At 42.2% G+C, this 25,902-nt stretch overlaps 2 protein-coding genes and 1 long non-coding RNA gene across 3 annotated transcripts in view; 2 read left to right on the top strand and 1 right to left on the bottom strand.

Moving 5' to 3' along the window:
* TMEM255A (transmembrane protein 255A) overlaps nucleotides 1-8,574 on the top strand; it is a 48,140-nt gene extending 39,566 nt beyond the window's left edge. Inside the window, exon 9 of the mRNA XM_005891535.3 lies at nucleotides 6,235-8,574. Coding sequence (XP_005891597.1) covers nucleotides 6,235-6,393 — 159 coding nt within the window. The 3' untranslated portion in view covers nucleotides 6,394-8,574. The remainder of the gene's footprint in view (nucleotides 1-6,234) is intronic.
* A 262-nt stretch (nucleotides 8,575-8,836) lies between these two features.
* On the bottom strand, nucleotides 8,837-16,501 carry ZBTB33 (zinc finger and BTB domain containing 33). Its single transcript, XM_005891537.3, has 2 exons — nucleotides 16,328-16,501; nucleotides 8,837-13,968 (listed from the first exon to the last, which is right to left on the bottom strand). The coding sequence occupies exon 2, from the start codon at nucleotides 13,964-13,966 to the stop codon at nucleotides 11,969-11,971; it is 1,998 nt and encodes a 665-aa protein (XP_005891599.2). The 5' UTR covers nucleotides 13,967-13,968; nucleotides 16,328-16,501; the 3' UTR covers nucleotides 8,837-11,968.
* A 327-nt stretch (nucleotides 16,502-16,828) lies between these two features.
* Nucleotides 16,829-25,517, top strand: LOC138986470 (uncharacterized). The gene is made up of 2 exons (XR_011463318.1): nucleotides 16,829-17,318; nucleotides 24,893-25,517. It is a non-coding gene; the product is annotated as an uncharacterized lncRNA (long non-coding RNA).
* The last annotated feature ends 385 nt before the right edge of the window (nucleotides 25,518-25,902 follow it).

The following is a 25,902-nucleotide window of genomic DNA, read 5'->3' as shown; positions in this document are numbered from 1 at the left end:
AGAGCGCTGAACTAGACACTTCAGGAAAACAAATGAAACGGTCTTTTAGGCATTTACAGTGATTATAAACCCTGGACCACAGAAGAGTGGGATTCCACTCCAATCTGGTTAATTCAAAATTTGGGGACCAGGGAAATGCCTTTGAAAGGAGGCAAACCCATAATGAATTTTGTTCTATTGACTAAGAGTCCTGAATGTTCCAAGGGGACATAAAAGCATGACTGTTTGGGGGTGCTTCCAATTAACCAGCCAGTTTAGAAAAACAGAGCCCTTGGAAAACCTAATTTCTGCCTCAGATTAACAAAATACTTGAAACTGAAAACCCTCCCCATTTAGTTGAGTAAAGTGTACTCTGGTTTGATTTAGACACTGTATGGGCAGGTCTAGGACTCTATACTGCAATAGGAGTACGTCTCTATAGTGTGAATGTGGACTTGTTCACTGTCACAAAATACAGCACCAGCACAAGGAGACATCCATTAAAGCCTGGGAGAAAGTGTTAGAACTTGTTTTAAAGCCTACTGTATTCACAGGTAGACAACTCAGGGAACTTGTTCCCCAAATAGATAATATAGACTGAAAAACACAAATATGCTCTGAAAGGGCATAGATAATTGCAATAGTGACAGGGACAAAAAGGAATCCTTTAAGAGAATTCAGGGACATTGAACCTAGCATGAGAGGGTCACCATTCTTTGAGGCATCCATAACCAAAAGTCATCCTAGGATAGAGGGGCCACGCATGGCTCCCAAGAGGCTGCTTCCATTTTTTTTTATATGGAAGTAAATTATATTGATTAGATTGGTTTTTGGACTTTTCACTTTATAACAAACCTCTGGAGTAGGAACAGTAACCTCCTTAGTAATGGCTGCTGCAAACTCTTAAGATAGGAAGTCCCTGTTTATGTAATGGAGCTATCTTTCTGTCCATCATTACTCATTCAAAACCATCCCAGGTATGAAAACAAGGTTCCCCAATGCCAGTGGTGGCCCAGGCTGTCGTTTTCAGTTCAGTCAGTGTTTACTCTGTGTTCACATGTGCTTGGAGCTATGGATGTAGAGATTGAGTGAGACCTAGGCCTGCATTACGAGGTCAGTCTAAGGACCTGAGTGGGGATGCTCAGGGACAGCAGTGAGGACAGAGATGTATATCCAGGTCTGTCTGAGGCCAGAGGCTGGCTTGGGGGAGTCTTTGGAGAAGCTGTAAATCTGAGCACACTATTGATCTTTTCCCCAGTTAGTTTCAGAATATTTCCATGTTTTACTGCTTTAAATTATGGGCTTTATAATCATTACTCAGAAAGGTTCTCTTGACTCACCCTTACCGTGTGATTACATGGCTCCCCACTCCAAGGACTGCTGGGCCACTTCTTATACCTCTCCTGGTTCTTTCCAGAGGTTCAAGCTGTCTTTTCTATTTCCTTTTTGGAGATGTTCTAAAGTTGTGGGTTTTAAGGGATGTGATTTATTTATTTGGCTTCACTGGGTCCCCAATGCAGTGCACAGGCTCTTCGTTGAGGTGCATGGGCTTTCTCTAGTTACTGTGTGGGCTTCTCTAGATGTGTCGCATGCGCTTAACTGCCCTGCGGCATGTTGGCATGTGGGAATTTAGTTCCCTGACCAGGGATTGAACCTGTGTCCCCCGCATTGGAAGGCAGTTTCTCAACCACTGGACCACCAGGGAGATCCCTAAGGGATATGTTTTTAGGTGGTATTTGTTTCCCTCTAGAACTTATACAGCATTTTGTTTTAGTATTTGAATGGAGCTTTCTTTTGTTCACCAAGTTCCAGTTCCTTATCGTTTCATACAAGGAAATACCAGTCTTTACCTAAGAAAGCCAGGAGGATTAGGGCCATCTGCTGTGTTCCCAGATAAATGGAAAGCAGTCAGCAAAATGCATACCAGCTCTGACAATAAAAGCAGCAGAAGCACAGACCTAACAACAGCAACAACAAGCCAGAGTGCCCTTATTCTCTTACATTGTATTGGGGAACCAAATAATAGCAGGAAAATGGACCTTTCTGGGCTTTGTTCTGAATGATTTCCCCAATTTGATCATTTCCAAATAGAACTATTTATGTCACTTTGAAGACTTCTCTCTCCCTTTTTACCCCTGAGGCTGATGAGATTTATAGGGTGTTCTTTTAACCCCGCAAAGTCACACCCTTATTGGGTAGCTGTCCAGTCAGGAAGCTTGGGAAGCATTTCTTGTGGTCAGATGGGAGCAAGGACGTGGGTCTGGTCAGGTGGCCCTGAGGATGTCGTGAGGGCTGAGCTTGGAGAAACAGGATTCTTGCAGACTTTGGACTTGAAGCCAAGGCTGTCAGTGCCTCCTTGCTCACCTTCCTGCACTCACTTCTCTTGTACCTTGCACCCACTTCCAGGTAGCCAGGCAGTCCATATCCTATAGGGTATGAAACATCAGTTTCTACTTCTGCTGGGAAATTCAACCCTGTGTAGCTTTGGGGTCCGCTTCCCTGGGGGCTCAGTGGTAAAGAATCCACCTGCCCAATGCAGGAGATGTGGGTTCAATCCCTGGGTCAGGAAGATCCCCTGGAGAAGGGAATGGCACCCCACTCCAGTATTCTTGCCTGGGAAATCCCATGGACAGAGGAGCCTGGAGTGTTATAGTCCATGGGATTGAAAAAGAGTCGGACCTGACTTAGTGGCTAAACAACAACAACAAGTTTTGGGGTAAATCCCTTAACGATTCCAGTCTGACCTACTGGGCCAGAATCCCGACTTCACTCTAACCATGTCCCTGTCCTGTCCAATTGGTGAATCGCCAAGTTTAGCTTAAAACAAAAGCCTTTGTAAAATGCCACTGCCTCTGTGGATGGTCTTTGTTAAATCACAGAAAGGTACACTAGGTTTCTATGTAGCCACTGAAAAAGATCCATTATAAATTGGGCCTACTGAATGAGAGAGTGGAGGTTGTCTTGGGGGAGATGGTAGATGGAGCAGGTGACTGACAACCTTAGCAGGCTGCCACCGCCACTCAGCCTTCTATTTCCCCTCTCCTGCCAAGCTTCTCCTTGCCTCTCCTCCTCTCTCTTGTTTCTGATCCCTCGCTTTGCTCCCACTCTTCTCTCTGTCTCTCCTGGGTTTGCTTTCTGGGCCAGAAACAGAGGGGGAATGCAAAGAACCAAGAGACCCTGGATTTCACCCTTGGAACACAGCATCTTTTGCTGGTATAACCTTCATTACCCGGCCAGTTCCAGGGCTCTTCAGGGAGTCACTGCTTCCCAGCGCTTCTGAAGAGAGAAGCACACGTGATAGAAATGCACATGGGTCTTGCAGAGTGTGGGTCCACCTGGGGCAGGGAGGGGCAGATTGAAGTGGGAGAGGGAGGGGCAGATTGAGGCGGGAGAGAAGTGTCTGTGAGGGTGTTCCCACCTCCTCTGTCCCTGCGATAAGCCACCCCAGCCTCTCAGAAGCAGCTCAGGAAGCTCAGAGCCCAGCAGTAGGCTATTTAGATGCTTTTCATGCTTTTCATGCTTTGTGGTGCGAAAAGATTCAAAGCTCTGTTCTTCTGAGTGGCCGTCCTGTCCCGTTAGTCAAGTCTTAGGCAGGAACTAAAATGTACCGGGCCTGCTCCCCAGCTGCAACAAAGCCAAAGCTTTCCCAAGGTAACTGCCTGTTGCTAGGAAACTGCATGGTGGTGCCCACCCCCTCCAACCCACTATCCCAAGGGCGGGGGGTGGACTATGGCCAGTTAGCTCCCTCGCTCTGCCATTTATCCCTAAAACTCCAGCATCATCAGAGGGCAGTGAGAAGCATCCCACCTCTATCCCCCTAAATACCTTCTTATACGGGAAACTTACCTGGTAGCTCAGTTGGTAAAGAATCTGCCTGCAATGCAGGAGACCCCGGTTTGATTCCTGGATCAGGAAGGTCCCCTGGAGAAGGGATAGGCTACCCACTCCAGTGTTCTTGGGCTTCCCTTGTGGCTCAGCTGGTAAAGAATCTGCCCGCAGTGCGGGAGACCTGGGTTCGATCCCTGGGTTGGAAAGATCCTCTAGAGAAGGGAAAGGCTACCCACTCCAGTACTGTGGCCTGGAGAATTCCATTGGACTATAGGGTCACAAAGAGTCGGACACGACTGAGCGACTTCCACTTTCACATCACGGGAAACTGAGAGGTGAAAACCCAAGGTGGCTGTACCAGTCTCCTTAGGATCCAAGTCTACAACTGCCCCCAGCAGCCTGTTACTGCCTCTCAGGACAGAATGGGCTTTAGCTCCATCTTTGAAACTTGCCTTCCCTTCTGTGTCTAGTGGGCAGAGAACTGGCCTCCTGACTCTATCCTGGAGCGGGATTTAGAAAGGCAGAGTGTCACAACCCTGGACACAGAGATCTTGTTCCTGGTGGGATTTTGCTCTCCTCTCTGGTTTAAGAGGACAGCGAAAGCAACAGAGGAGGAGGGAGAGAGAGGAGAGATCATGAGATCAGTGTCAAAGGAAGCATATCTCTTCCTGAAGGGAGAAGAAATCTGGAGATTTTTGGAAGCAGTCTGGCTTGTCTCAAGTCAACTGCCTCAAGCTCTTTTATCTTTTTTTTTTTTTCTGCTGCACCATGCAGCATGTGAGAGCTTAGTTCCTCAACCAGGGATTAATCCCGTGCCCTCTGCATTGGAAGCATTAACCACTGCATTGTAAGCATTAACCACATAACCAGGGAAGTCCCTCAAGGTTTTTTTTTTTTTTTTTTTCGTCTTTAAAGGCTTTCTATGACCCTTTCATTCCTTCTCTCAGATCAAAAGGGTGGATGGGGTGGGGGAGGATCAGTCCTGACATTATGTGGTAGGAGACAGAGATTTCAATGTCTAAAGCAAGACCTAGAAACCAGGATACCCCTTTCTAAGGAGTACGGAAGTCAGGACTGGGGATAAGGAGAATCAGCCAACTGGTCTCAGGCTCCAGACACCTCACGGCAAAGCTGACTCTAGATTGTTCTAGGCCTGGAAATGACATGATCAGCTTAGACTCTAGGGCTTCACAGGTAGCTCAGTGGTAAAGAACCCACCTCCCAAGCAAGAGACGTGAGTTTGACCTCTGATCCAGGAAGATCCCCTGGAGAAGGAAATGGCAACCCACTCTAGTATTCTTGCCTGGGAAATCACATGGACAGAGGAGCCTGGTGGGCTACAGTTCCTAGGGTATCAAAGAGTCAGACATGACTTAACAACTAAACGGTCAACCACTTTGACTCTGGCCAGCAGAACAAAGTAAAGGTATTGACCTCCCCAAACAGCACTTGAACACTTGAGAAATTTTGGTATAAGTGGGTCTTCTTTTAAAAAAATATAGCAGTTCCTCCTAGAGCTAAGGCACAACAGAAAATTGCCATTCTACAGCCCTATTCATTGGCTCTTATTGGAGACCCCTTCAGCCTTCAGGCCTCAGCCATGCTCCACCACTGGAGCAAGGCCATGGTACCCACAAGATGTGACTGTAGGCTTTGAAAATAGATTTTATTTCTAAAAAATTCTTCTGTGCTCTATGAGTGACTGAAGTCTTAGTCACTCATCCAACATTGATTGAGCAACTTCTACTTGCCAATCACTGTTCTGCGCTCTGGGGGAGAGAGCAGTGACCAAAACAGGTCAACTCTCCTTGAGTAGGAAAGTCAGGGTCAAGGGTGTACACTGGCCGGGAAAGAGAAGTGGCAGATTGACTCCTCACATGCTGATTCACTGGGAATTTTTTTTGTATCCCGTATCTCACTCCCTTCCCAAAGTGCCATGCATGCTCCATTGCTCTGTCATATCCAACTCTTAATGACACCATGAACTGTAGCCCACCAGGCTCCTCTGTCCATGGGATTTCCCGGGCAAGAATAATGGAGTAGGTTGCCATCTCCTTTTCCAGGAGATCTTCCCAACCCAGGGATCGAACCCATGTCTCTTGTATTGGCAGGAGGGTTCTTTACCACTGAGCCACCTGGGAAGCCCCCCCAAAATAACCCAGAAGTAGGAGCAACAGGATAACTGACTGACTGAGAGGTCCAAAGGGCTGGGGAAGAGGATTCCAAGGCATCTCTGCCTGAGCTTTGCAGCTTGAGTGAAAGTTGGACCATCTCCGTTTTATGGCCCTCAATAACCCTGCGAGGTTTAGGGGCTCTTGGTTGTTCCAAACCAGAACACACTGGGTCCATATTCATTTTTAAATAATGACTAATGTTGGGGAATTGCAACCTCATGGTGGAAACTGATGTTTTATTTTGATTGCACAGCATTCCAGCGTCTTTCCATCCTCCCCTCCCTCTGGACTTTCTGACGAGCCCCAGTCTGCCTCGCCTTCGCCCAGCTACATGTGGTCCTCGAGTGCTCCACCCCGTTACTCTCCACCTTACTATCCGCCTTTTGAGAAGCCACCCCCTTACAGCCCCTAAAGAGGAATGCCCGCTGGCTGTTGAGATTATTGTGGCTTTCGTATTTCTGCTTTAGTGGAAGTGTGTAGGGTACAAAATTTAAAGTGTGACTCATACATAAAGTTTGACAGTGGCCTGCCAGGCTAGGGAAAGATAGAGAAGAAGTTTATTTGTTATTAGTGCAGAGGAGGGGTGGCCAGGCTGAGCCCAGCAGTTCTGAGCAGGACAGTGCGAGGCTGGGGAGCCATCTCAGCAAGAAGCGTCTCTGGTCTGGGCCTGCATTACGCTATGGCCCCACCTCTATAGGCCGCAGAAGCATTGTTGCCATCTGCTTCACTTGGTGTAAAAGGAGTGTTGTCCTCACCCTTAGCAGATTGCTACCCTAGCACCTCAGTTGAAGCGCCTGGCTTAGAGGCCCTCTCTTTCCCTCCCACTAAAGTCAGTCCCTAAGGAAAATTTCCCAGATGATAGGGCTACACGGTAGTTCCAGTGCAGAGAGTTCTGGCTAAGATTTTGTTTGCTTGTGTCTGATGCTGAATAAAGCTGGCCATATCCCTTACTCCTTTCTTCTCTGTATTGTAAAAATGGCTGTTGTGATCATTCAGCTCAGCTTTTGTGATTGGTACCTCCCAAAGGGAAAAGTGCAATATTCCTTCGAGTAGTGGGGAACAGGATTGATTGTTCAAGAAGCACTGACATACACAGAGCAGCATGTGAGATGTTTTAAGTAGATCCCAGTTATACATCAGGTAACTTAGGAAAACAGCGGTTTACTACATGTTGCATTTGCTGTGGGAGATAGAAATCTTACGGTTAAAACTGAGTTTTAAAAATGCTAGATTAGGTTCTTGAAATGTCACTAATCTTTGTGACTATTTAATCTTCAAATATTGTGCTTCAACCCCAGCAAACCGCACGTATCCTGCACCCTACCCCAAAAGAATCATCTGTATTTTAATGCCACTGCTCTAATTGGTCCTTTTTTCTGTTGAGACCAATCGTGACAGTGTTCAAGATTATGGAAGTGTTACAATGCCGCTTTAAGTCTGCAAAACCTCAAATGTAGCCAACTTGACAAACTCTTAAGTGTTATTGTAGATTTAAAATCCATCTGGCACATTGTGGTATTTGTACAGTTCTTTTAATTATACATAGCTTTAAACCTCAACCTGATGAATTTAACACTTTGGCACCCATGCCTTCACTTCAGAATGAACACTTTCATTGCGATCTTATGTTAACCTGAGAATTGATTTAAAGGAAGATTGATAATCCTACACTTGTAAAAAAAAAATACAGGGCTATTGTATTTTAGACAGAACATATACAGGAAAAATTTCCAGCCAATTTTGCTACCTCCCAACTTGATGGATTAGAGGTAGCAGGCAAATGCTGGTGCTCCCATCTACCTTGTAGACACCCAGCCATCAAGAATTCTCAAGGCACAACAAGTGCGCTCACTGTTCACAGTAAATGTTTGCAAAACATTCAGTTTAACTTTTGACATCACAAATGACGTCTCATCTGAATTTCAAATCTGAACAATTATAATCTTTTTGCGTTATATAACACTATTATTTTCTACTGTTCTGAGCATATTAAAATTCTATTGGATTTCAAAAAGGGACTAATAACCAATTGACTTACTATACAAATATCAACTTGTGATACTCAATGAAATTTCTTGCTGTTTACACTTTACATTTTGCTTTAATGAACGTGTATGAGTATTTAATTTTTTAAAAGGCACCATTACACAGTATATCCTACATTTATCACATTTCTTAAAGTGTTAAGATTCTAGGACTCATTTCTATGTATTTTTCTTACTTTACAAAATAACTTGAAACAGTATAGATTTTGTAACTTAATTTTAGCAGCTTCTTTTTTTATTACATTGAATTATAACAACTGCATGTTACCTTAGAAAAGTTAATATTTGCTGCTTTACTCTTTTGCAAAAACATTTGCTGTAATGAAGGAATTTGTATTTCCAAAATGTACCTTGACTGCATTTTGTAATATTTACCGCTTTATTCCTAATCCTGCTTTAAAGTATTGAACTGGGCATGAAAAATTAAAATATTAATCCAGAACCTGTGTAAACTGGATATTGCTTAAAATCTGTATCACTGCCATGTTGGAAACCCAGACTGCTTTTGTGATGTTTCAAATTAATAAAACTATCCTCCTCCTTATCAACTTACATGTGTCTTCATGGAATCAACAGAAGTATCACAAATGCTCTAAAGCAACTGACAGCAGCTGACTCACTTCTGACTACTATGGTTCAAGATATAATGGGCATGCGATTAACCAACATATAAAACCTAACAGAATTCTGTCATACTGTCATCAGAAATATAGTTCCAGTCTCCTGCTACAAAAATTGAAAAACAACAGAATGTAATAGTCTATATAATTAATGAAAGATCATCTTGTAAAAAAAAAAGACACTAAAAAATCAGAATTAAAACATTTTATTTTTGCCATAAGAAACTCTACGAACTAATATCAGGTAACGGTTAATGAAAAGTAGAACTTAAAGTCATGACAGGGAAGACTGTACAAGTATGAACACTACAGCACTGGGTGGAAATGAACACAAGTTTCATATGATTGACAGAGGTGAGAAAGCCAGTGCTGTTGAATTAGTATTTAATTCTTTAGAGTATGCACGCCTTGACAATACAAAAAACTTTTACCATTTTTACCTTTATCTTTTTGGTACAATGGGAAAAATGCAGCATCGATTCCTCATAGTGGTTGTATGTGGGGGATCATTACCAGCAAAATGATAAAATATATTTTAAAATGAATCTCTCAAGATTGCTATGGCATATAAAAATCTTTGCTTAAACTAAGCACTTTCATTTTCTGTCATCTCTTTGAACAAATTGCTATTTCAAACAGTTCCTATCCAGAATATTTATAGGTAATTTAGCATAGGAGCAAATCTGAAGCCAACTTGAATGAAAAAAAAGAGTTCAATTGCCAGAAAACTAAGTATAAAATAGGAAAACACCATGACAGGTTTTGAATAGCATCTTGCTACAGATTTCCAACCCCATAAACACTGGGAGTGAATGGTTTTAATTCCTAGAGAGTATTCCACATGGATTCTGAACTTTGGATATAGAGACTTCTAAAAAAACTGAAGACCCTGACATACGTTCAAGTAAGAGTCTTCTGGCAAAAATACAATTTAAAGTGAATTTTCCAGTTTTCCTCCTCCCAAAAAACTAGAAGATACCTTCAGTAGGCAAAGTTGAAATTTCAGACTCAGAACTTAGATAGAGCACAGCAGCAGCAAATAATTATATCAAGATAATTCTGAACGGATAGTTTTCCATTATAGAATTCCTAGTTTGTCATAATGGCCTTGTAGAAACCAAGTTTTATTGAAAAAGTGAAAGTGTTTGTTGCTCAGTCGTAACTGACTCTATGCAACCCCATGGACTGTAGCCTGCCAGGCTCCTCTGTCCATGGACTTTCGCAGGCAAGAATACTGAAGTGGGTAGCCATTCCCTTTCCAGAGGATCTTCCTGATTCAGGGATAGAACCCAGGTCTTCTGCACTGCAGGTGGACTCTTTACCATCTGAGCCATCCATGAAGTTAGCAGTTAAGTCTGAAAGGACTGGAAGTATCATTCACACTTGTTGAATTATGTCTAACTGGTGAAACAGCATAAATGAAACAAATTTCCACTGAAAACATTTCAGAGTGTACCCTATAGTCAAAGAGTAATGTTATCAATACATATACACAAAGGAAACAGATATTGCAATTCCAGAGATCAGACTTGTAAGCTGTATGGTAATTTAAAAATTTTCCAAGGATTAGTTTACAAAATGGTCTTAAGGTCTCAACTCACAGAACGGAAAACATAAAAGATGCACATCATTCTAACCCTCGGTAAGCAAAGGACTGTATTAATTTTTCTTTCTCCTTGTATTACTGCAAACACTGATGCCCGATACCCTCAGTTACCATCTCAAGAAATACTGAAATCATTATCTTCAAGTCTAGCTTACTGTCAGAAAGATGATGTATACATGAGAAATTGATTAAAGCTTTAAGTTCAAAGTCAAGAAATAGACTATTTTCAAAAATACATCGTTAAGGAGAAAGAAAATATCTATGTTGAATTAAGAAATACTTAAGCAAGGTTACAAAGGACTAATAACTATGCACAACAATCTTTTTCAGTATCTAATCATATTTTTTTCGTTTGCAAAAATTTACAGAAGTTCAACAAGTCAATCTATTATAAACGCTAGGCTATATATTTGTTCCAACCTGCTTCCCTTTTAGTACTGGCACTTCAATAAGTTTTGACTTTATTTTCTAAGTGTTTAAACATGTGTCATTTTAAAAGGGAGAAAGGTGGTATTCATTGTTCTCAAGATAAATGGGAATCAACAAGCCTATTTAACTTCCTTGTATAGCTTCTGATTGCTATAATACTGCAGCAATTTGCAGATGGAATGGAACTTATTTTAGGAGTAAAAACCTAAAAGGTCTTGCTGAAAGGAAAATACTAGATATCTGATTCAGCTATGTCAAATAAAAACTTCCTATTAGAGATTCTAAGTAATATGAACATTTAAAAATACATGCCAGTGGCCTCCCACCCAAAATATGTAAGAGTTTCATTTATGAAATTTGTCATTTATAAAGATGCATACATAAAGATTAGTTTGGTGGTATTCAAATTCAAAGTCTGAAAAACTTAATGGGAATATTTTTTAACCATAATGAGCAAAAAGGAAATCTCCATTCACTTCCATTCTCTGTCTCTATCATATAAGAGCACAGAATTTAAAGCAAATATGATAAAAACTTTTAATCTCTTCCTGTCTGCATTACAGAGATTTCTTTTTTGCCCATAGAAACCACACTGCAAAGGTATATATATACAGTAGTCCAGGCACCAAAGTCTTTTCGAGACTATGGTGATAAAAGTGAAGTTTAATTCTAATTAGCTAAAACTTGTTCATTCTTCAAATGAGAAACTTGTCTGCACGGCTATTTTCTTGAGGGGTGGGAGGCAGGAGGCTGCTATCCATTTGGGTTAGCAAAATACACAACCAAGCAGAGACTTACTCTGAAAATTTCCAGGACAACTTTAGAAGTTCTCATTTACTCTTTATGCCATATACAAGACACAACACACATTTATAGTCTCAATAATAAGAAAATTGAGAATTCAGCAGTAAAGTGCTAACATGGAAGGGGAAAGTTGCAAGATATACTAGGGTATGCTAATAACTCCAGTTATTTTCAAAGAACATTCAAACTGATTCAAATTCTATTCAGGAAACTATCTCTCCAAGCTTTTTTTTCTTTTTGCCTCTTTTAAATGTGCTGAAAGCTAACTATATAAACAGATACTTGGGGGAGGGGGAAGTTCTCAACCTCTATTCAAACTTTCAGAATAATTTGCTTCTAAAAATTATGAACAAATAATCCAACTAGACTACCTTCAAATGACATGGCAGATCAAATGAACCTGTTTTCACCTTTGTTTTACAGGTCTTCTGAAAGCCCTGACCCTTAAATCCAAACCAAAACTTTCTGATATTTCAAAGGAGTTCAATAAGATTCTGGTATTATAAATTCAAACTCAGTACTGCCATCTGTTACATTCTGTTTAAACATGGAATCATTTTCCTGCTGAATAAAAATATCTTCCCAGGTCATGGGCTTGTTCTGAGGAGCAGATGTGGTCCCTACTGGAGGTTCTTTCCCAGCATCAACCTTATATCCAATACCGTCATCCTTCATTACAGGCATAGTGCCTGACCTATCAGAGAGGTATGCATATTGTCTGATCTGTAAAGACCTGCATGGATGTAAACGATAAAGCTTCGAGTCTCCAGAAGGATCTTGACTATGAACGGACTTTATGTGTGAAGACATAAACTGATAGTTGATGAAAGACTTGCCACAGGCCAAACACTGATACCTTCGCTCTCCTGTGTGATGAATTTCATGCTTTGTGCGATATTCTGCAAGAGGAAAGACCTTCTCACAGTAACGGCAAGGATACTTCTTCTCCCAAGAATGAATGTTAAAATGTCTCCGCAGGCTTGTCAGGCAGACATATGACCTTTTGCATACAATACAGATATAATAGACCCTTCCATCTACTATTAACTCATAGTGATCATCATGTTTAACTTTCATACGTTTATTTGCCGTCTCACTGCTAGGTGTTTTTGGTATCTCGTTTCCAAGTCTGGCCTCCCCTTCATCAGGGTCATCTTTGACAGGGATAACTATATCATAAGTATCTTCACCAATATTTGCATAAACCTTGCAACCCGTTGACAAGCCTTCAATTTCAGTAGCTGTATCTAAAGTAATAATCTTCTGACCCTCCATTAGATGTTTGGATCCTAAACCTGGATCATTAGTGTTTCTCGTAATTATATCTGAAATTTTTAAAGAATTAGAAACTGGCTCTTGCAGAAGTGTAGGAATCTGCATCTTTTGTATCAATGATCCATCAAAAGTGGTATTTGGGGGGATCTCAGCCTGTGGGACCAAAGACGTATTACTGACAGCAGAATCTGGACTGGAGCTAATAGTGTCATCATCATCATCTATAATTTCCTCCTCCTCCTCTTCATTGGCCTTGTTTCCTGGTAAAACAGCACTGTTTGGTGGCTGTTGATTCTGTACAAGTAAATTGATTGAAGGAGACATATGATTTGGAAGTGAAGAACTGACATTTGGTGGTGTAGTAAGTGGTGTCTGATTTAACAAAATGATGTTGGGAGTCAGATGTGTTGGGGCCGAAGACACCAACAATTTTTCACTTCCCTGTGTCTGGCTCAGAGTTGCCTGATTCACAGAAGTAGGAAGTTTCTGAGTAGGTGTGATGTTTGTTAAAGGGGGAGAGCTATTGCTCACACAAGGTGCATCATCTGAAATAGCAACAGAGCCTGGGTTAGGCTGGACCTCTGCCACTGTGTTGGTACTCGGCAAAGTCTCCTTTGCAGGCAGAATCTCAGAGCAGAAAATGACATCATCGTCGTCATCATCTGAATCAGTAACAATGATCTTTTTTGTCTCATAATCTTCAGCAGACAAGGAAAAAGATTCTGTTATAATTGGCATTATAGTGGCCCCATTTTCTTGGGATTCATCTTTTGATTTTTGTATTTCAGGAGGTGAGTTTTCTGCATTACCATCCTGAGCTGTACCTGAGATGCTTTTAACCTGTGACAACGGGACACCAAGCTCTGCTATAAACTTAACTCCTAATAACTGCCCTGATTTAATTAACTCATCAAGTAAATCTGATCTAACACGAACAATTTTAGAACTATAGATATAATTGAGAATTTCTGCAAAGATCTCTGCTCTTATAAAGCTCAGTTCAACAACTTGCCCAGCAACTGAGAAGAGCTGATGGAAGTAAGTACTTGAAGCTGAAAGAATGTTTCTATGGGCTCGGAATTTTCGGTCTTCCACAATAACAGTAACATCACAGAAGAGTCCATGGCCACGTTGCTCATTCAAGGAGTTCAGCAGACTGCCAGAGTATTGAATGTCTGTAGCAGAAATCAGTTTTCTACTCTCCATCCCTGTAAGAGAAAGGAGAAGGGGAGATGTGTGCATTAGGAAAGAAAAACACAAGTATTTCATTATTTAGAATTTGAGCTACAGCTTCATTAAATAGTTTATTGGCGTTTTAGTGGAAGTTTGGTGTAACTTTTTGGTTTTTATATAAACTGTTCTTACAGATTTTTATATATAACTGTTATTTGGACCACATGTTAAATCTCATGACTTCCCCCTAAGAAGAGACAAGCAAGTTTTAAACTGATCTACAGATTTGAACACTAATCTCTTCCTTTGAATCTTAGATACATGCATCACCACTAAGCAATTTTTAAAGACTAAAGTTAATTTTTTTGTTCCAATTTTGGATTTTCTCAAGAGTTTAGAGTTAATTTTTAACTGTCTGAACACTTTAAGAAAAATCTTCATTGTGAACACACAAAAAGTTATTTCACCTGTAAATGAATGAGGTGTCAGAAAAGCTTGATGTGTACAATACTAAGTCCAAAATAGGTAGTCTTCCTAAACATTTAACTTATCTTTAACAACATATTCAACAGCTACTCCCTGCAGCCACAGACTGAACCAGCATTCATAAACACTGGTGACTATTACCTCTAAAGTTTTTATGTTCTTATTTTAACAGGGATGCTTCATCTGGTTAAACTATGAAACACCTTTCTTACCCTCTCCTCTTTTCTTCTTCCCCTCACCTGTCTACTCCCCACAGTCTCCAGAGATGGAATGTTAGAACGCCAAATGAAGTCAATAAATACTATTGCGAAAAACAAAACAAGGGAAAAGTTTACCATTTCTTAAAGCTCAACTGCGTGAAAACACAAAACATTTCATTTTGTTGGGAAAGAATTATGAGCACTGATATGAGAATTTTCTTCACACAGAATGATTTAGTGAAAATGAAGATATAAACTTACTGGAACAGACCAGACATCACTCTAGAAAAGGAGGAGAGGGAATGTCAATAAATAGTATTGCTGTGTACCACCCTCTAAACAATTTTCAGCACTTCACAGAAGATATTTCTGGTAACAATTTAAATACATAAAATGATACATGTATATATAATTAAAAATTAGTTGATAAGTACTTTTGGTAAAGAGACACTTCTATTGCTAGTATATATTCTTTCCCTTTAGAGTTACCAAAATAGTACAATTGTCACAGTTCTTAAGTTATACACATGTGGAAGGCAGGGCGTCTCAAATGTCTTCTAAATTTTTCAAAATTATAGCTTAAAAACACACACACAAAAAGAAACGTCTAGAAATCAAGGATTTAAAACATCATGTTATAAGGCATTGCTTGTTAACAGTACCAGGGAATTCCAGGTTACCATAAAGGCATTCATCAGAAAGGGTGACCTTTGGACAGCGAGCCAGCTACCAGCGCTTCCGAAATACGGGCATTTCGACACAAGTCACTTTTCAGTGGATAGACAGGTTTTCTGAATACAGTCCCACTATTTTTGTCCTTTGCAAATGGGTTTTCCCAACGGGGCAAGGATTTCAATGTATGCGTCCAGGTGACACCAGGACTTGGTTTCATTTTGTTGTTTCATTTTGTCTTTCCCGTCCAGGTGGACCCAGGATCAGCACAAATCGGTCTGAACCCATCCCAACCCCAGATCCGCGACCTGACCGTGGAAAAGCCACTCTGCACGCCCGTGAGACAAATCCTTGACCGAGGGCAGGTGACGTTGGAAAAGAGAGACGCCACCCGCGAGAGTGAAACAACCTACACGCGGCAGCTGAACCCCATCTCCCTCTGTCCACCCCCTCTTCCCCATTCGCACCCGGCCGGCTGCAACCGAGGTTTTCAACCCGGATTCACGTGGAAAAGCAGTTTCTTGCAAATACAGATGGAAGGCCGGCCAGCACGGTCAGGGCGGGGGTAGTCGGGAGAGGCGGCCGGCCAGGGAAAGTAGAAGGTGGCGAAGCGGAGGGTGGGGTGTTGGGAGGGGATGTGGCCAAGCAGGCGGCATTGTTATGCCCTGGGAAGGGGAGGATGGGCCTGGCCGAAAAGCTCTAAATCAAAGTCGGGGTGAGGAGGGGGAACTGGCACAAAAAGGCAGGCGAGGGCCGTGAAAAACGCCGAGTGGTTCTCCGCGGTGGGCTCCCCAAGCTCCGGGCCTACCCCGGGCCCTGACGGCCCCTGACGGCGGAGGAGACCGCGCCGCGGCCCTCCTGGTTCGTCCCCTCCTTCGCTCCCGAGCCCACACAAAGAAAAGGGCCGGAGGAGCGGAGCCTCAGACTCCGCCGCTTCCTGGTTCAAGTGAGGAGAAAGCGAAGGCTGGCGCGGCCCAGAGACGGAGGAAGCCGGCGCGCTCCATCGCCCCCTCACGGGTCGCAGCCGGTTCCTCACCTGCTTCCCGGCGCCGCCGCTTCTCGTCGTCAGCCCGCGCGGAAGGGTAGGAATCCTCCAACAGTCAGAAACCGGACTCTGCGGCGATTCGGCTCCTTCTTTAAACGTCGCTCCAGTCTTGGTCAACGTCGACGCGGCTACCGCCTCCCGCCGCCACCGCTGCCACAGCTGCCTCACGCCGCCGACAGAGGGCACCGCGCGGGGGCGAGACGCCGAAGACGAAGGAGCCCTCCTCTTCCGAGCGCGGTTCGGCTCTTTCCGGAGAGGCCCGAGCGCTAGGCCATCCCACTTCGGCGCCCCGCTCCGCCTTCGGCTCCTTCCGCAAGGGGCGGAGGAAGACTGGGAAGCGCCGGGAGCGCTCGGCCCCTTCCGGAGGGCGAAAGGGTGGGAAAAAGGAAAGGGAAGGGGGGTAACGCGGCAATAACGGTTGGGATGCGAGGGCTACTAGTCCCTTTCCTCTACGTTCTGTGTAAGCTTCTAGGGCGTAAAAACTTCGAGAGACTAATAAGGTTTCATTTCTTTTGAAAGTTCGAGACTGCCCTATTTAATAGCTTGTTGTTAGATGATAAACCAATCCTAAAGGAAATCAGTCCTGAATATTCAGTGGAAGGACTGATGCCGAAGCTGAAGCTCCAATATTTTGGTCATCTGATGTGAACAACTGACTCATTGGAAAAGACTCTGATGCTGGGAAAGATTGAAGGCAGGAGGAGAACCGGATGAGAGAGGATGAAATGGTTGGATGGCATCACTGACTCGATGGACATGAGTTTGAGTAAACTCTGGGAGTTGGTGATGGACAGGGAGGTCTGGCGTGCTGCGATTCATGGGGTCGCAAAGTGTCAGACACAACTGAGCGACTGAACTGAACTGAAACCACCTTGACATATAATCAGAATGAATATAATAAAACATAATGAATCAAGTCATGATTCAAGTTGAAGGATAACAAGCACATTCTAACACCTACTTTGAAGAAATCAGTTTTGGGGTAAGTACTGTCTTCTCAACTGAATACTAAATGATGCAATATTGTTAATTCCTTTATTGCAACTATTCTTTTCTGACCACCTGTTTGATCTGTACCAAATCTTATGTTAGACTGTGTGGAATACAAAATGAATAAGCCAAGGTCTCTACCTTTTCAAAGAGCTCAGTAGATAGGTATACAAACATCGACAAAATACAGAACACAGAGAAGGAACTAGCAAACTGAATTAGAGCTGCATCTTGAAAGATAAATTGTAACACTTGCATTGTGTGTGCTTATTACTTTTATTTACATAGCATTGCCTGCACAGAGGGCTTTACTGTCCACACATAGTAGGTGTTCAATAATTGTTAAGTGAATGAATACATGAATGGGTTGTGGTAATTTGAAAAACTCCTCTGGTAATCCACTTCTGACTGAGTACTATGATGAATGAAGTGACAGGATGGGTATTTGAAGAGCCAAACATTTCCCTTCAGGCTGGTTATTGATCATATTCAACTAAGGAACCAAAATAGTAGCATTTTCTTCAACAATTAGAGCCATTCGCTATGTTCATTTTCTTTAAAAAAAAAAAATATATATATATATACAGGATAATATTGCATCAGTTTCCAAAAATTTGAATCGGCACTTATTTACCATTCAGTTGGAATCCTTCCACTTCCTTCCTACAAAAATCCTGGAGAAAATGTCCATCAGGATATTCCAGAATAAAAACAGATCTACTAACTATATTTAATTTTCTTCAACATAAAAGCAGACAAGGATGTCATCATCTATCGACCTCTAATCTACTCTACATTCTCCTCAATAAAGTCAAGTCACATAGTAAAATATCAAAGTAGTGTAATACAGCTATATTTTCACATGGAGATAAGAAATCCATATGAAATTCCCTAGGCGTTTCTCCAAAGTTTTGTATTGTGGTAAAAAAAAACCTATGTGGGAATTACTGCATTATTAACATAAACACATTTCATGGAAAATAGAAGTGTGCTGTTGTAAAAGAAACTAAGATAGATTGTAGTGTTTTCCTGGCAACTGAGCACTTAACAAAACTACTTAGAACATTAATGACCATTTTTCTGAGTCATCCTCTCACAAAACTTAGTAGCAAAAAATTATTTAGGAAATAGGACAAAGTACATCTTGAAAGTTTAGGATCTATTTATCTTTCAGTAGCTTAGTTGACAAAAACTAAAACAAGATATTTCTTTGAAATATAGATCATAGTAACTGCCACTCTTGATATCAAATAGGTGTTGGTTACCTCTCAGTAAACTGTAAGATGCAATACAATTTCTTTTACATCAGCACCAACAGCACCAAGACCTCCAACCAAATTGCCTTGTCTTTGTCCCTTTCCTGAAAGGGCTTTCAAAGTGTGAAACCCCAGCTGAGGTATGATGAAGGCCTGTTACTTCAAAATGTAGAAAACTGCCCCTTCCCTTCTGTCCACATGGCTCACTCCCTAACTCAGCAAAAAATAAGCCAAAATTAAGAAACTGCCTATAACCCACACACCTAAGATCAATTAATCTACAACATAAGAGGCAAGAATATACAATGGAGAAAAGACAGTCTCTTCAACAAGTGGTGCTGGGAAAGCTTGCTAAATGTAAATCAATAAAATTAGAATGCTCCCTCACACCATATACAAAAATCAACTCAAACTGGTTTAAAAACCTAAATGTAAGACATGACACCATAAAAATCCTAGAAAGGAACATATGTCAACATCCTTTGACATAAATCATTGCAGTATTTTCTTAGCTCAGCCTCCTAAGGCAAAAGAAATAAAAGTGAAAAGAAACAAAAGGGACCTAATCAAACTTCAAAGCTTATGCACAGCAAAAGAAACCACCAGCAAAACGAAAAGACGGCCTATGGAATAGGAGAACATGTTTTCAAAGGATGCAACTGACAAAGGGTTAATATCCAAAATACAAAAACAGCTCATACAACTCAATATCCAAATAATTCAATCAAAAACTGGGCAGAACACCTAAATAGACACACACAGATGGCCAACAGACACATAAAAATTATTCACTAATAATTAGAGAAATACAAGTCAAAACCAGTCAGAATAGCTATCATCAAAAAGCCTACATATAATAAATATTGGAGAGGGTGTGGAGAAAAGGGAATCCTCACACACTGTTGCTGGGAACGTAAGTTGATGGAGCCACTATGAAAAACAGTATGGAGGTTCCTGAACAACAAAATTCTGTAAAGCAACTATCCTTCAATTAAAAAGTAGATTAAAAAAAAAACAACCCTTATGCTATCATTTGTGACCAGAAAATCATTGTATAAATAATATGTAAACCTGAGAACTATTGGATCATAACATTACACAGAAGCATTAAAGCACAATTATACCCTAGCAAAAATAAAAACAACTAAAAACAGAACTACCATATGATACAGCAATTCCACTCCTAGGTATATATCTGGAAAAAACACAAACTTTAATTCAGAAAGATACATACACTTTAATGTTCATAGCAGCACTATTTACAAAAGCCAAGACATGGAAACAATCCAAGTGTCCATCAACAGATGATTGACTTAAAGAGATGTGGTACATATATACAATGGAATATTATTACTCAGCCATAAAAAAGAATGCAATATTGCCATTTGTAGCAACATGGATGGACCTACAGAGTACTTTGCTTAGTGAAGTAAGTCAGAAAGAGAAAGACAAATGCTATATGATGTCATTTATATATGGAATCTAAAAAATAATACAGATGAATCTGTATACAAAACAGAAACAGAATCACAGACACAGAAAACAAACTCATGGTTACCAAAGGGGAGAGGGAGAGAGGGAGGGACAAGTTGGAAGTATAGGATTAACGGATACAAACTATTATATATAAAAGATACACGACAAAGATTTACTGTATAACACCAGGAACAATATTCAATATCTTATAATATAATGGAAAATAATCTGAAAAAATAATATATATAACTGAACACTTTGTTGTACACCTGAAACTAACACAATATTGTAAATCAACAATTGTTTAGTTGGTAAGTTGTGTCCGACTCTTTTGCAACCCCATGAACTGTAGCCTGCCAGGCTCCTCTGTCCATGGGGTTCTCCAAGCAAGAATACTGGAGTGGGTTGCCATTTCCTTCTCCAGGGGATCGTCTCCACCCAGGGACTGAACCTGTGTCTCGTGCATTGCAAGTGGATTCTTTATATCTCTGAGCCTCCAGGGAAGCCCTAAATAAACTACACTTCAATTTTAAAAAGAATTTAAGGCCTTCCCTGGTGACTCAGTGGTAAAGGATCCACCTATCCCTGCAGGAGACACGGGTTTGATCCCTGACCCAGAAAGATCATACGTGCCACAGAGCAACTGGGTCCATGTGCCGCAACTACTGAGCCTGTGTTCTAGAGCCCGGGAGCCATACTACTGAAGGCTGAGCACCTTAGAGCCTGTGCTTGGCAACAAGAGAAGCCACCACAACGCATCATGCTGCAACTAGAGGAAGTTCGTGCAGCAACGAAGACCCAGCACAGCCATAAATAAATAGATAAATAAAATCTTTTTAAAGAAAATTGTAAAAGAAAAAAGTTAGCTATAATCAAAGGGAATCTAATAATCCTGAAATGTGAGTTTGATCCCTGGGTTGCAAAGATCCCCTGGAGAAAGAAATGGCAGCCCACTGCAGTATTCTCGCTTGAGAAATACCATAGACAGAGGAGCCTAGCAGGCTACAGTCCATAGGGTCCCAAAAGAGTCAGACACGACTTAACAACTAAACAACAATAATAATCTGGAAAGGACTTTTTTGATAGGAAAAGCAGGTCAGACCAAGAAATTTGAGTGGCTTAAACAGTTGCTTTGGAGACAAGATATTTGGAAAGTCACTAATTTTCTGTTTCTCACAAGTTATTTCACCTTTCACTTTATTTTTATCTCCAGGCATAACCTTACTTCAAATAATCTAGTAGCTTTTTAAAAAAAAAAAAAGTATTTGTTTGCCGTAGTTTTTAAAGACAAGAACCTTTATCAACTGGATTTGGAGGTATCAATTGTTTCACAGTCTAGAGAGATTTTTGACTGGCTGATAATGGAGTCAGGTTTTAAAACTGCGTGTTTGTGTTTGTTTGTCTTTGCCTTTTTTGAAGAATTCCATTAAGCCAGCAACTGTCCTCTCCTATGTTAAAACACAGAGAACCTCGTGGGTGCTTAATATGTATTAATTGATGATGATAAAAGAGAAAAAATGACATTTATTCAGTCCTATAGCCCTTCCCCTGAGTTGTACTTAGCTACACAAATTTAGAAAGGTCACTGCATGAGTATAAGAAGAAACCACAGTAAGGTATCATGGAAAAAACAAAGACTTGGGCAGCAGTGAAAGCATTGGGATTCTGGTACTTCCACTTAGCTGTGTGACCCTGAGCCTGATTCTTCATCTGTAAAATAAAGATAATAATACCTCCCCAAAGAGTTGTTTTGAGGATTAAATGAATTAACTACGGATAGTGTCAAACTGCTTACAGTTTCCATTTGTGAGGCCTGCCTTGACCCAACAGATGGTAGACTGATGTGGCTACTTGAATTATGAGTGAATGAGTGTCTAGAACCTTATAAGTGCTAAATATGTTTGCTTTTTCATCACTCTCCCCTTTTCTGCTTTATCCCAACAATTCTCTCTCAATTATCTCTTTAAGTGACTTGCTTGATAACTGCTGATTCTCTTTTTCTTCCTAAAACCTTACAAAGGCAATTGCATAGGGATATATAACCCTTCTACAGGGAAAGAGGAAGTGGACATTGCTGACAATAATACAATCTACTCCCCCAAAAGCAACAGGTAGCCTATTTCAAATATGAAAAAAGTTGAGAGAATGCACTACCCAGGCATCCTTTGTGAAAAACTATTTGGCAATATGAAATCAAATCCGATAAAAAATGAGTCAAAGAATTAAGAATGGACATTTTGCAATGAGCCAATCTACTTAAATGGAGGACTAAGACCAAACAACAAGGTTGATTATGAATATGTGATAGAAGAAACTATTAATATTATATACACCCTGACACAATAAAAATCCACTCATGTGTTCATTAAATTCATATCACTTAGTACCTACTCTGTGCCAGGAAATGCTCTACACACTGTAGATACAATCATCATCAAGATGAAGTCCTAGTGGGATTTCCCTGGCAGTCCAGAGGTTAAGATTCCACCCTCCCAAGGCAGGGGACATGGGTTTGATCCCTGGTTGGAGAACTAAGATTCTGCATGCCATGTGGCATGTCCACATTAAAAAAAAAAAAAAAAGGTGAAGTCCTAGTCTTCAGGAAATTTAGATTCTAATGGGAGAGACATGCAATAAACATATTATCTAAATATATAATATAATATCAGATAGCAATGAGTGCTATGAAGAAAAATGACCAGCATAAAGGGAGAGAGAATGATGAGGGTGGTACTGTAAATCTTTTCAGGGACGACCTCCCTGAAAAGATGATGCATGAGCAAAGAACAGAATGAACTAAGGGAAAGAGTCATGCAAATATCTGGGGAAGCATTCTAGGCAGTGGAACATGTCAATGCCCTTCAACCAAAGACCACCAGGAATATACTCATAGCTGACAAGTTGGGTTTATTTTTCTTTGCAGGGAGGAAGAACGAACACTATAGGAAACTAGAGGTGTTTCAGTAAGACAACGTTAGCAAGAACTTACTATAGTATTTGGATAATTTAGGGCATTGGGCATCTCAATGATCTCATCTGTAGGGAGGACAGACTAGGGCAAGGATAAATCTGTAATGGATAAAGAAGCAGTCACCCATGTTGGTGAAGAGAGGGGGTGTTTGGTGTTTTGTGGGTGGTAGAGCAACCTTTTTTTTTGGTCTGTGCTTCCCTGGTGGCTCAGATGGTAAAGCGTCTGCCTGCAATGCAGGAGACCGGGGTTTGATTCCTGGGTCGGGAAGATCCCCTGGAGAAGGAAATGGCAATCCATTCCAGCACTCTTTCGTGGAAAATCCCATGGATGGAGGAGCCTGGTAGGCTACAGTCCATGCGGTTGCAAAGAGTCGGACACGACTGAGTGACTGAACTGAACTGAACTGCTTAGAAAAAATAATGAAGTGGTTTAGTTTTGTCTCACATTGTCAGTCACTGACATCTAGACTGGTGTTCTGTAAGTTTATGTCCAACAGAAGAACATGGCCTGAGTGCTAGCCGGCTTCCAGGTATCAGGGGATGCTTTCAAACCCACTGTCTCTAACAGCAAGTGAAAAACCTTAGAATATCAGGAATAAACTTTAGAGGTGGTGGGAGAGGAGGTATAATAGTGGCCATTTCCTTATCTTTACTAGAAAATAGTTGATAGTGCATTATTATTGTATGGGACATACTTATGCCTGTGTGCTAAGTCGCTTCATTCAGGTCCTACTCTTTGCTACCCTATGGACTGTAGCTTGCCAGGCTCCTGTGTCCATGGGATTCTCCAAGCAAAAATAATGGGGTGGGTTGCCGTGCCCTCCTCCAGGGGATCTTCCTGACTCGGGGATAGAATCCAAGTCTCTGCATCCACAGGCAAGTTCTTTACCACTAGAACCACCTGGAAAGCCTGGGGCATACTTATACTAAAACAGTATTCATTGTTTAGTGAACTTCAAATGTAATCAAGCCTACTATATTTTCTTTCCTGCTAAATCTGACAGCACTAAAATAAACACACAGTTGCATAGGAAATACTTTGTGCCTTTTCTTTTCTTCCCACTTAGATTTTTATTTTAAATCAAGATAAACTTAAAAGGAGAAGGCAATGGCACCCCACTCCAGTACTCTTGCCTGGAAAATCCCATGGACGGAGGAGCCTGGTAGACCACAGTCCATGGGGTCGAGAGGAATCGGACACGACTGAGCAACTTCACTTTCACTTTTCACTTTCATGCATTGGAGAAGGAAATGGCAACCACTCCACTGTTCTTGCCTGGAGAATCCCAGGGACGGGGGAGCCTGGTGGGCTGCCGTCTATGGGGTCGCACAGAGTCGGACACGACTGAAGTGACTTAGCAGCAGCAGACTTAAAAAAATAATGTAACTCGATTTGGGCCATTCCTATATATTCTGTATGTACATATATATGCTCATCTGTGCATATATTGGGCTTCCCAGGCGGCACTAGTGGTAAAGAACCCACTTGCCAATTCAGGAGACATAAGAGACCCAGTTTGCGTCCCTGGGTCAGGAAGATCCCCTGGAGAAAGGAAAGGCAACCCACTCCAGTATTCTTGCCTGGAGAACCCCACGGACAGAGGAGCCCGGCAGGCTACAGTCCATAGGGTCGCAAAGAGGCGGACACGACTGATGGACTTAGCACGCACCTGCATATACTATGTATATGTACACACACACACACACACACACACACACACACGAGAAACAGTAAGCACTCAATAGTATAGAGTATAACGTAACACACAGGCATAGAAAGCACCTGAAACACAAGCAGAACTGGCTGTGTTCGTGATACGGCCACTCTGAAATGTACCTTGTGGTGTGTCATCCTTCCTTTCAGTCATTTCAAGGACAAGGCTAAGGAAGACACAGTCACTGATGCATCTTAGACCTGGCGAGCCTCCTGAGGAACCGGAAGGATGCGCGGAACCGGTTGCAGCGGCGGCTTTTTTATACGGATGTGCACGTCGTTTCACTTTAGCTGGACGCCGCATAGGCCTGGGGAAGGGTTTTGCCGACGTACCCGGAAGGTTTCCGCTGTTGCCTCGGCATTGGTAGGGCTTGTGCAGCGGCGGGTTCTGGGGGCCAAAGAGACCAGAGATCTTCCCCGGCTCGTGAGTGTGCCCTCTTTCGTGGCAACAATGGCTCTGGTGTCTGGCTCGCGCAGTCTGGAGTGGAACGCCTCGCAGTTCCTGGAAGAGCCCCGACCCCGCGGAGCCAGCGGTCTCGCCTGCTCTCGGCCCGGGAACCTGAATGGCCTCAGTCGTCAGCTGGGTGTCCTCCTCCGAGGCCCCCCAAACCAGCCCTGCGACCCCGGCTCGCGGTGTCGTTCGTGAAAGCGGCCCTCGGCTCCTCGGGCGGACCCTCCTCCGCTTCTGCCTCCTAGTCCGCCAAGCGCGGCATCCAGGATCGCGGCTGCCGGAGCAATGAGCCGGGACGATCTCCTGGACAAGGACCAGGAGGAGGTGAGTGAGACGGCCGCACCTTCGCTCTGAGGAGCCCACCTGCCTTCAGAGTCCGCTTCATCTCTCGTCCCGCTTCTGAACGGTCTCAGTTAAGCATTTCTACCTTCCTTGCACCCATCTCCATCTTTTGCTTCTGTCCTTGACAGCTCCTTATTCGCCCGTTTTCTCCCTTAATTCTTACTCATCCTTGGGCGCCTTCATGTGGGCCCCTGACCCCTCCACCCGCTTTCAGCTCTGGTCTGGCAGCAGGCATGGCCAAGGGTCCTAGATCGATTTATAGTGTTTACTTTTGTCATTTGTGAGCAAGTTTTTATTCTCCACTAGACTGAATTCAGTGTTCTTGCCTGGAGAATCCCAGGGACGGTGAAGCCTGGTGGGCTGCTGT

This window comes from Bos mutus, chromosome X (genome assembly GCF_027580195.1).
Source record: "Bos mutus isolate GX-2022 chromosome X, NWIPB_WYAK_1.1, whole genome shotgun sequence".
NCBI lineage: Eukaryota > Metazoa > Chordata > Mammalia > Artiodactyla > Bovidae > Bos > Bos mutus.
This window is presented reverse-complemented; position numbering and strand designations above follow the sequence as displayed.